The sequence below is a fragment of the Maniola jurtina genome, chromosome 20, assembly GCF_905333055.1.
Source record: "Maniola jurtina chromosome 20, ilManJurt1.1, whole genome shotgun sequence".
Lineage (NCBI taxonomy): Eukaryota > Metazoa > Arthropoda > Insecta > Lepidoptera > Nymphalidae > Maniola > Maniola jurtina.
The window spans coordinates 11,478,206-11,491,800 of record NC_060048.1 but is presented as its reverse complement, the minus strand read 5'-3'; the positions used below and the strand labels follow the sequence as shown (position 1 = coordinate 11,491,800).

Below are 13,595 nucleotides of genomic sequence, written 5' to 3'. Positions count from 1 at the left end.
AGTAGAAGTCTTAAGAGATCGTTTTCATTTTAGTGAACAAATTATGAAAATACAATAAGAACTACATCAGAATCGGTACAATAGGGATGTTGCTAACTAATCAAATCAGCAACTCTTTATCAAACGATAAATCGCACGCCTAATATGAAAGCTGATACGAAATATGCAACATTTTTTAGTTAAATCAATAATTTAAAATGGTTATGAAACTTAAAACGAATAAAGGATGTGAATATTGGGTATTTTAGAAGACCCTGTATTTGCTAATCACAAGAAAGAATTTATTTTTAACATGAGCAACATCCCTATTAAATAAATATTTAACTACACTTATACATACTACATTTATTTGTAAAATTATGTTGGTCAGATTTAGAATGAGAAATTCGACGATTTTTTAGGCCCAGATGCATGACAGGCGGTTAAAGTTACGTTACAGTTACTGTTAAACTTTGACCGTCAATAAAAGCAAAATATCTTGAAAAAGTCAGTGTTTGCTCACTTGGGACAAAAAAATCCTTTACTTTTAATCATGGAAAATGAATATAGATTTTTGTCATGTGTCACTGTATTTTCATTGGTTTACTAGCGACCGCCCACGGCTTTGCTCCCTTGATCGAAAAAAATCCTTGTCTACATTATGAGCGGAACTTTAGTGCAAAATTTCAACTTTCTAGGTCTAAGGCTGTGATCTATACAGCGCACTAAGACTTTGCTCAGACTTAAGACACTGTAAAAACGAGACAGCGTTATACCGCTCGCATAAATCTGTCTCGTTTTAACTGAAACTTAAGATTAAGCAAAGTCAAAGTGCGAACTATAGATTTTAACCTAAGAGTTTGAGTTGGGCGTTGATGAGCCAGTCAGTGAGTACTGACTTTTCTTTTCATAAACTTAAATTGGTGGTGATGATTGAACGGTAGCCGTGATATAACTCTAACTGCCTATACAAATACAATATGGCTATATACCTACAAATACCTAAAGCTAAAACTTCCTTGCATGTGAACACTTCAAAAATTGCCAAAATAAAGATTCACACGTCTAAAACTATAACATATTTGACGTTCAACATACTGGAGACTGCGTTATAGAAAAAAGATTGCGTCAAAGAAAAAGCATCCCATTCGCGAGTCTCCGTCGCTTGTCTTCGAACGCGTCTCCAATAAAACCAACAAAAGCCTTTTAGCTCAATATAACTTCACTAAGTTAAATATCACAACACGTCAGCGCAAATTAAGCCGTATACATTGAACAATAAAGCTGCATTTTAATTAACTTTCATTTAAATTTACTGAAGCTCGTTTCGATTATAATGAACACAATATTATTAATAATGCCTCAAGCCAAGTGATCATACAGTGTGTGTCAAAAATTGGCATGCGGCCTACTGCATTAGGTTTTAATCCAAGATAATCCTAATTATTAATAATTTCAATGGAAGGTAGTATAGAAGCAGGCGTTATTTTGCGAAAGTCCATGACATATAAGGCACCAAAATGATTGGCTATAATCCGCCAAACCAAAGAAATCTGTATCTGTCGCATGCTGCATGTTGCACCATACAGATTTCTTTGGTTTGGCGGATTATAGTAAATTAAGCTTTTGGTTCCTTGTATATGAATGGAAGGCATCGTAACCCTCAACAATGATTATTACGACACAAAGATGTCAGCGACACCTTATAGCAATTTAGCTCATTGATCAGCTTTTCGGTCAGAGAGGCAAACAACTATTTCCTAAACACAAATGATATCATTTGTAGCCCGCTTTTTACGCGCGTCCGTGAACGCAGCGAACTAGGATGTGTGGAATGTGGATGTCTACGACACTCCTTTTGTCGTGAAGAGCAAAACTGACATATGAAAGTAAACGTCGCGTCACCATCGACGCTGTTGTCTCGAGGCATTCACAGGCTGCCAGCCGCGAGTGAAGAACCGGCTTTTACTTGTCTACTAACGCATAAGTCTTTTCCTTCAGTCTTTACAACACGACCAAGTGGTCTTGTTTCCACCGCAACATTACGTCTATTCTAAAAAAATTCTAAACTACGAAAACTCACTAGATGTATCCAAGTACTCAATATCGAATTTCGTTTCCGAAAACTGTAAAATCTCGTACTAAGGGTACATATTTCTGACGACAGCCAAGTCATATTTAACTAACGCTATCCCACTAATCATAATAATTAGCTTACCATCAAAATATCACATACCTGATATAGCACTGATGCAGTACTACTCAACAACACTTTGGCCGAGTTTGGCACCTAGTAACGAGGTTTGAGAGTTTTAAACTAAATTGTCGGCCCTTTCTTATAAATTGGTAAGGAAATGTGAATATTCTAAAATTTCGTTTCCATAAGAATCAGTTCCATTTTGTACCTAAGTCCTGACTATTATTTCAAGTTGTTGGTTCGTTCTTTGGGCGTTTGTAAGGATACTTCACTCTTAAATATTGATAGACTAACGAAAACCTGATTACGCGAAGGTACGAGGATTCTATAAAATTCCGTTTGCGATAGTCTTGTAATGAAAACGGTAGGAGTTTTCTTTATTATCATTCTGAAAATGGGAGGTTTCTCATTTAGTTTGAACGTAAAATTTCGAGCTGATTTGAGAATTTTTCAGCATTTTTGGGTCCTTTGAAATATTGATTACTTTTATCTGTTGATACATTTAAATCGTTTGTAAGTTTATTGTAGGAGTTGAGGACTTCTGTTTCTAAAGTCCACACTAGGGGCGCTCAATAGATATGTGTCCAAAAACGCAATGTCGAATTTAGTTTTCGAAAACTTGTACTAGAGGTACACATTTCTGACGACAGCCAAGTCATATTCAACTAGCGCTACTCTACTACTCGTACTAAGCTTACCATCAAAATATCACATTCCTGGTGCAGAATAAGACTGATCGCATATTACAATTCGAACCGCAAGACCAAACGAGCCGCAAACAAAATATGTACGATACTACTACTTTTGTAAGTTACGCCGATGTACCTGCGCAGAAATCTTATTTTTGAATGGCGCGAAAATATTTCAACCGATATCTCGCTCATAATTCAGGTGTACAAATATGGCACCTCGGCAAAACCAATAGCGGACGGAGCGGTGATAGTATGAGATATTTTCGCACTTTTCAAAATAAGTTTTCTGCGCAGGTACATCGGTGTAACTTGTAAAAGAAGTTGAACTGTACATATTTTGATTACGTTCGGCCACATTATATCCGAGTGCAGGCTATAAATTATATCATGCGCACGAAGTCGAGGAAAAAAGCTAGCCTCTGAAAATTTATCATGTTGACACACAATCGTTAATGTCAACATGGCAGGCTTTTGTCATGACTCATGTTCAAGAATCGCTAAATATCTGACAGGTATAGAACAAACAGACAGTATTGAAAAATCGCTTTATCTCACGGTGTATGCTGTAATTTGCGATCATCTTAATGCTGCCGAGACTAGAAGTTCAGATTTCAGGCCTGATTGGTCCGCGGAGACATCACCATATAATGGTGTTCTATGGGAGGGGGTACTATGGGGGACATGGGCATGTAGTCGCCCTCGCATAGCATCGGGGGCTCTTTTAAGCGAACTTTGCTCAAGTCGGGGCACAGTATGAGCTGGAATAACTCCTGTGGGACGAACTCTACGCTCGGTTCTTCCGTCACTTCAAGGGATACGCTGCCGTCGAATTCGTCGTATCTGAAATAAAACCATATTCACATCTGATAAGTGAACTAAATTAAAAGATAAAACTTAAAAGGTATTAAGAGAAGGCTGTTTTAGAGATTACAGATTAAGTTAAACTTCTTTAGTGTATATTAAAATAAATAAATATATAAGCTTTTTTCAGCCAAAAAACGTAGTATTTTCGAACAGATAGTCGTGCACTTCAGCAAAAACTGACTGAAGGGGACCTTTGCTGAAGCCTGAGTTAAGACTCTTCCTCTTACCCTTGTTACCCTTATTTCCTTCCAACGTTTCATCAAAGAACTCACAGCTCTTGACTCCCCTTTCGTGAGATCGGAATAGTCGAACTTAAGGTTCTCAAGCTATTGAAAATGAATTTTGATCCAAAAATTAACTGAAGCTTACCCGTCATTTCCTTCCAAACATTCCACAGACTTGGAGCAACGGTTGGACGTCACGTGTTGTGTTTCGTCGAGGAACTCACAGCTCTTCGTCTCCCCTTTAGTGAGGCCAGAGTTGAGCTTGAGGCTCTTCATCTTGCTCCTCACTTTGAAGCTCTTGAAGATGTCCCGAGTGGGCGTGAAGTCAAACTTCTTTTTCTTCGTCTCCACGTCTTTGTTCTCTTTGGAGGTGTCCGATTTTGGCGATGTCGCTATGCGAGAATCGCTTTTCAGTCTTTTTCTGTGGGAAAGCAGATTAACTTTTAGAAACACAACATTTTTTATCTAGTAAGTAAATTGATTATATATAGTACATTGATTGTATGATGTTTTTGGATTTAAAGAACTTTTTTTGTTTAGATACAAGTTAGCCCTTGACTGCAATCTCATCTGGTGTTAAGAGATGATGCAGTCTAATATGGAAGCGGGCTAACCTGGAAAGGATATGGCAGTTTTCTAAAACCCATACTCCTTTGATTTCTACATGGCATCGTACCGGAACGCTAATTCGCTTGGCGGCACGGCTTTGCCGGTAGGCACTATATATAACTAGCGGTAATATGTATAACTAGCCACGACCGAAGCCTCCCACTTTCAAACTCACTCCAAGTTCCAAACCCCTGCCGGGAATCGAACTAACGTTCGACTCTACTAACAGACTAATTGACTTAACTGAGTAGAGTAATGCATAATGCAGCTTTCCTCACGATGTTTTCTCTCACCTAAAGCAAGCGGCGTGTGTACATGCTTACCTGAATACACTGAAGGGCTTAGCGGGTCTTGTGGGCTTGTGGTGCAGGGAGCCCAGCGAGGAGTGGCGCGTCACGCCCGCGTCCACCGCGGCGCCCTCCATGCGGCTGCTCCACGACTCGCCCAGCTTCATTGTGCTGTGGACAAAAACTACTGCTTAAGAGAAGTTACCCTAGCACGCTCCCCAGCGTCTCCCATACAAAAGTAGTTTGGTTCTGAAGTAAGTTCTGGAACTGTAGGCGGAAACAAAGTATGGGACGGTGGTAAGTCTCGGCTGACAGCTGCGTCCGATTATTTGTTTCAGGTTAAGTATGAGTAGCTGTGTCTATGTTTGTCAGATTCCCATAAAAATGCATCACTTTACGGTTGCCACAAGTTGCACCGCTAGTTTGTCACTTGTCACTATATGGGGTTGCTACTCACTGGAAGGGTTGTCGTGGCGGCAAGGGCGGGCGGAGCGGCGGTGGGTTTCGTTTACCTGAGCGCCGCATGGTTGCATAGATGCAATCCACCACTGACTCGTAGGTGGGCTCCTCTAGGGCTGGGTTTCACTAGGGTTGTCACTTCTTACTTATAAAATCTTTGATAAGTACTCACTTTTAAGGTTGCTGCAAGTTGCACACCACAGTCCTTATACAAATTACAGTCAGTAAAGGTTCTGTTCAGCGCTAGGGTCGTCACTTCTTGCTTATAAACTACCGTTAGTAGCCTGTATTAATGGTAGAGGTTGCTCATTTCTAGGGTGGACACAACAAATGCTGGGGTTGTATCGTCACAGTCTAGGGTTGCTACTCACTGGTAGGGCTGTCGAGGCGGCAGAGGAGGCGGCGGGTGTCGCTTGCCGGAGCGCCGCATGGTCGCGTAGATGCAGTCCGCCACTGACTCGTACGTGGGCTCCTCCAGCACGCGCGGTCGCGGCTCCTCCGAGATCTCCTCGTACACGCCCGATGCGACCGACACCAGCGAGCGACGGTCGCACATGCTGGGAATAAAGCCTTTATTTAGAGCCGCGATAGCTCACCGGTTGAAGAGCGGACTGAATTCCGAAAGGGCGGGCGGCGGCGGTTCAAACCCTACCCGTTGCACTATTGTCGTACCCACTCCTAGCACAAGCTTTACGCTTAATTGGAGGGGAAAGGGGAGTATTAGTCATATTAAAATATTTAAAAAAACGGTTTTAAATACGTTTTTAGGGTTCTGTTCTCCAGAGAAAATTCAACCCTTACAGGATCTATTAAAAATTCGATGGTATGGGAGCGGGACCCTTCGTGTGCGAGTGCGACTCGCACTTGACCGATTTTTTAATGTTGTTTTAACAAAATGTTTGATTCTTTAAAAAAAATCCAAATGAATAGATGTCAGATTGCCAAGTTCAAAAACTAACAAATCCTCAGAGGCTGAAATCTATAGACACTGTTAAAACGAGACAGCGTTATACCGCTGGCATAAATCTATCTCGTTTTAACTGAAACTCAAGTCTAAGCAAAGTCAAAGTGCGCTCTATAAATTTCAACCTGAGGTGTGATGTGATGCGGAGGAGCTAAGAAGTGATTTTTTATAAGGTTAAGATTATTCGCTCACCTGTCGTCGAGCGAAGTGAGCGAGGTGCGTAGAAGTCGGCCGCTGTACCGAGATAGCTGCCCGCTCGGGATGCGCTGAGCTTCCTGGCACATACAGACAATGGTGATTAATAATAGGGATGATAACTACTAGTCAAATCAGTGACTTTTTATCAAACGTCAAAACGCTCGCTTCGTAAGGGAGCTTATATGAAATTTATAGATGTTGACGTTATATGCCGGGGTGCAAAGTTTACTTTTGGACCCCCGCCGCAGTCTGGTAAAAAATTGATAGCTCTTAATAGATTTCGAACCAAGCATCCACTTGCAAGAAAACTTGCAGAAATTAACTTAAAAAGCAATTAAATATCACTTGCTTTAACAGTGCGGAAAAACATCAATAGAAAACCTCTACAATGTTGTCATATGTGTAAAGTCTGCCAATCCACACTTGACCAGCATGTTGTACTATGACCTGAGCCTTTCTCATTCTGAGAGGAGACCCGTGCTCAGTAGTGGGCCGGCGATGTGTTGAGATGATGAATCGCTGGATGATGGATATTACCTTGAAATCGGTGTCATCTAACGACACTTCCGACGGTCCACTGTACCAGCTGCTGCGACGTAACTCTCCTGCTGATAACAGATACAAGTATTGTTTACAAATGTTAATAGGGTATTTACTATTTTCGCTTTTTTGGGTTCTGTACTTCAAAAGAAAGGAGGATCCTTATAGGATCAATTTTTTTGTCTGTCTGTCGTGTCTGTCAAGAAAACCTATAGAGTACTTCCTGTTGACCTAGAATCATTAAACTTGGCAGGTAGGTAGGTTTTATAGCACAAGTAAAGGAAAAAATCCGAAAACCGTGAATTTGTACTTACATCATTAAAAAAAATTAAATGTGTTACAAATAAAATTAGTTTAATTAGAAGCTCGCAATATAGAGTGTATAGTGTATACTGTATCGTTTGCGTGCATACCCGTGAGATCGCAGCTGGTGTTGAGCTCGGGGTGGCTGCGGCTGCGGCGCGCGCCGCGACTCTCCTTCAGCGCCAGTTTGATGGCACCCGCCAGCTCACTGTTCAGAGCCGTCGTGAGCTTCATCTCGCCGCCGCCGTGGAACCCGCTGCAAAATAAAGGCTAGGTTTGTGCGGCGCTTGCGATCGAGACTCCGGGCCGGTCTGCTGTATTTTTTTACCCGACTACGGCCAAGCCAAAAGGAAGGGTTATGATTCTAGTAGTCTATGTATATAATGTATATATGTATGTATGTATTTACATGTATCTATGTAGAAGAGAAGAAGAATAGACTACATTTGAAAGGAAAAAATCGACCTGACGGATATTACATACAAAAAAGTGGGGTCTCTAAAATTTTTTTTTGTTGTTATATCAAATGAAAGAGAAAAAATTCTGAGTTCATAAAAATAAATTTGTCAAAATTTAGAAATGAAGTTTTGGTTTAGTTAAGAAATTAGCTGTAGTATCGACTAATTCTGACACATTAGTCGATACTAGAGCTAATTTCTTAAACTGGACCCTTTCAAGTAAAGATTTTTATATAAACCTGTGAGGATGATACTGCCATTGTCGCAATTGAAAATGCCATAAGCCTACGTTGTTGTATTAGTTTAAAAAATGCGAAAAACCAAATTAAATTTGAATTTCGCGGGCAGGCCCGTCGCTTCCACCTTAACTTGAAACTTCATCTTGTACCCAACTGCGGCGAAACCCAAAAGGAGGGTTGTGTTTGACCTGTAGTATGTATGTCTGTTCCTATGTATTTAACGGCTCAACCGATTTTGATAAATGATACGCCTTTAGATTCGTATATTTTAAGTTCAATGGGTCCATTAAATTCTTAAAAAATCAAAATGGCGAGGCCTATAAGACCACAGCGGTCATCACTGCGCGCGGAGTCGCCAGTATTTACATTATATATTATTTATATTGCTCACGTCATTGTAAACTTTAACAAAACAAAGTTTTGCCTAAACTTTCAGGTTGAACAACAGCTTTACTATGTTTTTTTTGGATTACAATATAACAATAAGCATATATTATACCTACATACCTATCAATTTGGTTACCTTTAATGTAGTGTTTTATTTAGCCTGAGTCCACAATCTTTTCTATTCAATACAAAGAATTTGACGTCATACATCATACTTTTTACGTCACACTTCGTGATAATAGAAGGATGTTACGCACCTCGGCTCATTTTAATAATTCCTATGAGCTCAGAAAAGTGAACACTAGTAAAAGGCCGCAAGTGAAAGGTTTGAGGATCCATTCCTGATTCTATGGATTTCCTTTGAGTAGCATATCGACAGTCAGACGCGGATCGAGCCCTTAAAAAAAGTTGTGGTCACAGCCATCCAAAAATCGGGTAAGTGCGAGTTAGAGTATGAAATCACTCATGATTGATATAGTGCATTCATACCACCGTACAGAGATGTTTACATAATAGATATATCATGCTTTGACCAAGATTTTGTACACTGTATAGTCCCATACGCCAATAAAGACTGAACACGACAGACCGTGAAAGTGTGACGTCACAAGTATATTAGGGTTGTGACGTCACACTTGCCCATCATGCCCACAATGGTGGATCCGCGCTGTCGACGGTGAACTGCCAACTAGTACAATCTTAATTTCAACAACTTGGCAGAATGAAGGAAATAACTTGTTTCCTTCAGCTAATTCCTGTTCCAATCTTTTCTGCAATTTTTTTTTCTAGGCTAAGTAACCATGACACTGCAGAGAACGAAATATTATAAAGTGAAATGGTAAATTTAAGATAGGACATGTCACCAGTTCACAGTCAATATATTGTAATAACTAATAATACTTATTAAATCATGGCTTATTGAATGTTAAGTATGAGTTTCAATGAATCATGCAGAAATGGCTGATTAAATACAATGAATGATGCTGTGAAAGCTAGAGCATACCTACTAAGAATAATCGCTACTCTGTTGAATGTTCTGCTATACACTACCTGTTGAATCCAGTCAATAGTAGACCAAAATGTTAGAACGATTTTTCAATCCCCCAAAAAGATGATGGTTATTTGTGGAATAAATTCATTAAATATTGTTTAACTGAGCTAAGGTATTTATATTCTACAATCATCAGAAGTTTACTGAATGGTTTAAAAATCATCTCTAATATTTTTTTTTCTTTATACTGACGCTTGGATGCAATCACTTACTATATTGAGACCATTATTTTAATTACATTAATCTTGAATCACTTGTTTTGTAATATCTTCAAAACAACAAAAGTGTACAACAGAACATTTCATAATAATGATAGGTGCAAATGAATAGAGCTCAAACTACGAAAACCCAAACTTAAAAAAGTCTATCACTAGTGCACTACTCAGAAGTCAGAACTTCAAACTGTAACTTGACAGCTCTCAAATAAAGCCCTAGTCACACACAATGCGCGACGGCAGGTATATTATAAATGCAAAAGTATGTCTGTCAGTTTGTCTGTTAGCTTTTCACGGCCCAACTATTTAACCGATTTTAATGTTTGGTACAGAGTTAGCATACATCCTGAGGATGGACATAAGCTGGAGGATGGAGGAATATTATCCTGGAAAATCAAAGAGTTTTCACAGGATTCTTAAAGGACCGTCCGTTTAACCAATTTATTTGGAACTTGGTACAGAGGTAGCTTGCATCATGGAAATTGACATAGGCAACTTTTTATCCCAGAAAAGCAGAGTTCCTATGGGTTTCAAAAAACCTAAATGCATAAAATTGGTTGCTCAGTCAGCGCAGGTGCACACCATTAGTAGTTAAGTAGACTCTTGCTTCCTGGATTCGCCCACTATGCCGCTTAAGGTTCAAAATGTTTGCCGGGCAGTATACAGACCATAAGAGCTGTCAAGATTCAGGTTAAAACCCCCAGCACCAGTGCACCAATATAGGAAGCAGAACTGCACCAACCTATCAACACTGAGTATACAAGTTTTATTTTTGTCTCCGTTCTCTCTCTCCTGCAAAACATCAGTGATGTTCTGCCAGCGCAGCAGCAGAGCCTCGGGCTGCGCGCGCGCCAGCAGCAGCCCACTCGACGACAGAGTGAGGGTGCTGTCCCCGACCACACCACATTGCTGTGACAGCTCGGTGGGCATGATCGTCACTGAATACGAGTCTTTAAGCAATGTTTCGGTGCCTGAAAAATGGTATGAGAAAGCATGATGTGAGCAATTTTGCTTTTAGCTTTTTATTCAAAAACATAATAAATAAAACAGTAATAAAACAAAATATTGCACAAATAACTCGATTGCCAGGACTTCAGTAATCAAATATACCAACAAAATTGCTCAAACACAAATAGCATGTAGTACCATTTCTTTTGTACACAAAAGCTAAAAATATTTTTTATGAGGAAGTAAATTTTAGAATTTTAACCGAAAATATTTAGTAGTTCTTATACCATTGTACATAATTCTCTAAACTAAATTGACATGTTATCAAAATGTACTGCAATCCTTTTCCTATTAGAACATAGAAAAAACTAGCACTAATTATTACAGACAGAATCAGCACCAGGTATTAAGTTTAACAAAGTTTTGGGCACAACAGAATTGGTACAAATATGATTATCTGAAATTGTTATTCAAAATGGATATGTTACACATAACAATCAAATGACTATGACATGGTTAAGTTAGAAGCATGAAATAACATTGAAGATGTACTTGAGTTACATGTGGCAGGAGTCATGGATACTGGGAGGGCCAACCTTAGTGGCCTTAGTACCATATAAAAACAGTACTGTTCCTTGTATGACAAAAGTATATACAGTGTGGCTAATTCTGTTGTACACAATCTCTAAACTAAATTGAGATATCTAAGTTATCTTTGGCTATCCTTTTCCACAGGGAACATTATGAAAAGGTTAGCAATACATTTAGACCTATCATTTGAGTTCAAAGATTGTGTATTACAGAATTAGCCACAGTATGTATATTGTATGTGTATACTTTTTGTTAAGACATTTTCACATTCAGTAAGATATCTTGCAGGGCATCACTGAACTGCAGTTCCTATGGATTCATGCTTTTAGCATTTTGAATGCCAATATGCACCTTTAACTTTTTGGGAGTTATGTGTATTTTAAGCAATTAAATATCACTGTAAAGGAAAACATCGTAAAGAAACTTGCATGCCTGAAAGCTCCCAATAGTGTTCTTCAAGGTGTGTGTGAAGTCTGCCAATTCACACTTGGCCAGTGTGGTAGACTACAGCCAAAATTCTCATTTTCATTCTGAGAGTTCATTAGTGATGATGATGATGATTGTTAGTGATGATAAGTAAGACCAGTTACAAATTTAAAAGCCTCTACGTAGCTACATTTAGATTTATATGCAACTGGTGTATTACAATAACAAATGGTCTAGTTATTTGCATTGAATGTTGTGACATCAGCAGTCTTACTTCAAATTTCAGGCCATGGCCATATCCACCACAAGGAAATAGGTTGTTTATTTCTAATTGTTTTCAATGTTATACTTTGAAGTTCCTTGTGTTTTGTTGAATATACTTATTACCTTGAATACACTATTTTATGCATATTACAGCAAAATGAAAGCACAAATTTGAAACTTAACAAAATTCATTTTAAATCAAGTAGGTATTCTGCAACTTAGCAAATTTAATAAGTTGCAAATTACTTGTATTAATAATTAATTATTATTATACTTAACAATTTTAATTACTCTCATTGTTAATATTTTTACTTTCAATGAACAAAGAACAATGTGTTTTAAATCTTAATATTAAAAAATGTGGGAATATCAAACTTGTCTCACATTTTTCATAATGTATACCTACGAGAAATATCATGGGAACTTTTTGATTTTGAATTGAATAATGTTAAATACAGATTTTATTCAATGTCAAACATCTGTTTTGTGTTTGATATGATCAGTTTTTTAGTAAATTAACTTATAAAAATATTAAAAATAAAAGGTGACTAATGAGTTAAAATCAATAAATATTTCAAAATGCAAAATTGAAGGTACCCTACCTTAGGAACATAGAAAAGCACTCACCAAGAAGTTTCTGCCCGTTTAACAACTCTCGAATCTTATCCATCCACTGCTGAGCTTCTTGCAGCGTCTGTGCCGCGAGCAGGATTCGGGGTTTGCAGGGCTCTTCGACGGAAAACACGGCGAAGGCATGAGGTCTAGTGCGCGACTTGGCACGTTTGACAACACACCCCGATCGAAGTTCAACGGTCCCCGCCGAAGCGCCAGCCTCGCTGCAGTAAACAGCCAGCGAGCCTCCGCCCGCGCTCGGCCCCGGCCTCAGAATACACCATTGTCTCTTCCACGACTGTAGTCATTTAGTTAACATTAACAAATAATAATTAATCAATCGAACGTTATGCACACCAGCACAACTGAAAACGAAACTCACCTTGAAAGGATTCAATCCGATGTTAGATTTAAACGGATACTTAACTTCTAAGTAACCAGACATTTTATACTGCTTTATTAGACTAATTCATTACTCTAAAGAGCTGGAAATTTCAAATAAAGCCTTCATCTGCACACGGTGCACATGTATTTTCAAACAATTGTAAAAAATTATTTAATGTTTACAAAATTTTCAAAGACAAACATTAGTGATGTGCATCAAGGGTGTGGTCTGTGATTTACCGATTTTTATGATAAACTGTTACAAAGTTGTCACGGGTAACATTAGAAACGTGTTAAAATTATTTTAGGTTTCTGTTAGGTATACTTTCATGTTTCAAAGACAAACATTAGTGGTGTGCACCAAGGGTGTGGTCTGTGATTTAACCGATTTTTATAATAATTTTTATAATAAACTGTTACATAGTTATCACGGGTAACATTAGAAACGTGTCAAATATTGTTTTGGGTTTCTGTTAGGTATTCTTTCATGATTCAAACTTTAAACCAGTAGTTCTCAAAGTGGTCCAGGTGGACCCCCACGGGAGACTCGACTCGATTGTTGTTACGATGTTCACGATTCGTAATCGGAGTTTCACGATTTATCTGCTTTCGATAGTGAAGAACTAAAATGTTGGTTTGACTTTTTTTGATTGTCATTGTAGTTGTAGTGTCAAGTTATGTAACGTTATTAATGTTTAAGTTTA

General features: G+C 38.6%; 1 protein-coding gene across 2 annotated transcripts; it reads right to left on the bottom strand.

Annotated features, from left to right (window-relative positions):
- Positions 1 to 3,201: 3,201 nt before the first annotated feature.
- LOC123875529 lies at positions 3,202 to 13,078 on the bottom strand. Of its 2 annotated transcripts, none has more exons than XM_045921405.1 (10): positions 12,890 to 13,078; positions 12,523 to 12,805; positions 10,409 to 10,637; positions 7,427 to 7,572; positions 7,011 to 7,081; positions 6,468 to 6,550; positions 5,683 to 5,868; positions 4,889 to 5,023; positions 4,102 to 4,377; positions 3,202 to 3,708 (listed from the first exon to the last, which is right to left on the bottom strand). In XM_045921405.1, the coding sequence occupies exons 1-10, from the start codon at positions 12,950 to 12,952 to the stop codon at positions 3,480 to 3,482; spliced, it is 1,701 nt and encodes a 566-aa protein (XP_045777361.1). In that variant the 5' UTR covers positions 12,953 to 13,078; the 3' UTR covers positions 3,202 to 3,479. The 2 variants fall into 2 exon arrangements, with proteins under 2 accessions (XP_045777361.1, XP_045777362.1); XM_045921406.1 differs by having other exon boundaries at positions 7,011 to 7,078.
- Between the last annotated feature and the right edge of the window lie 517 nt (positions 13,079 to 13,595).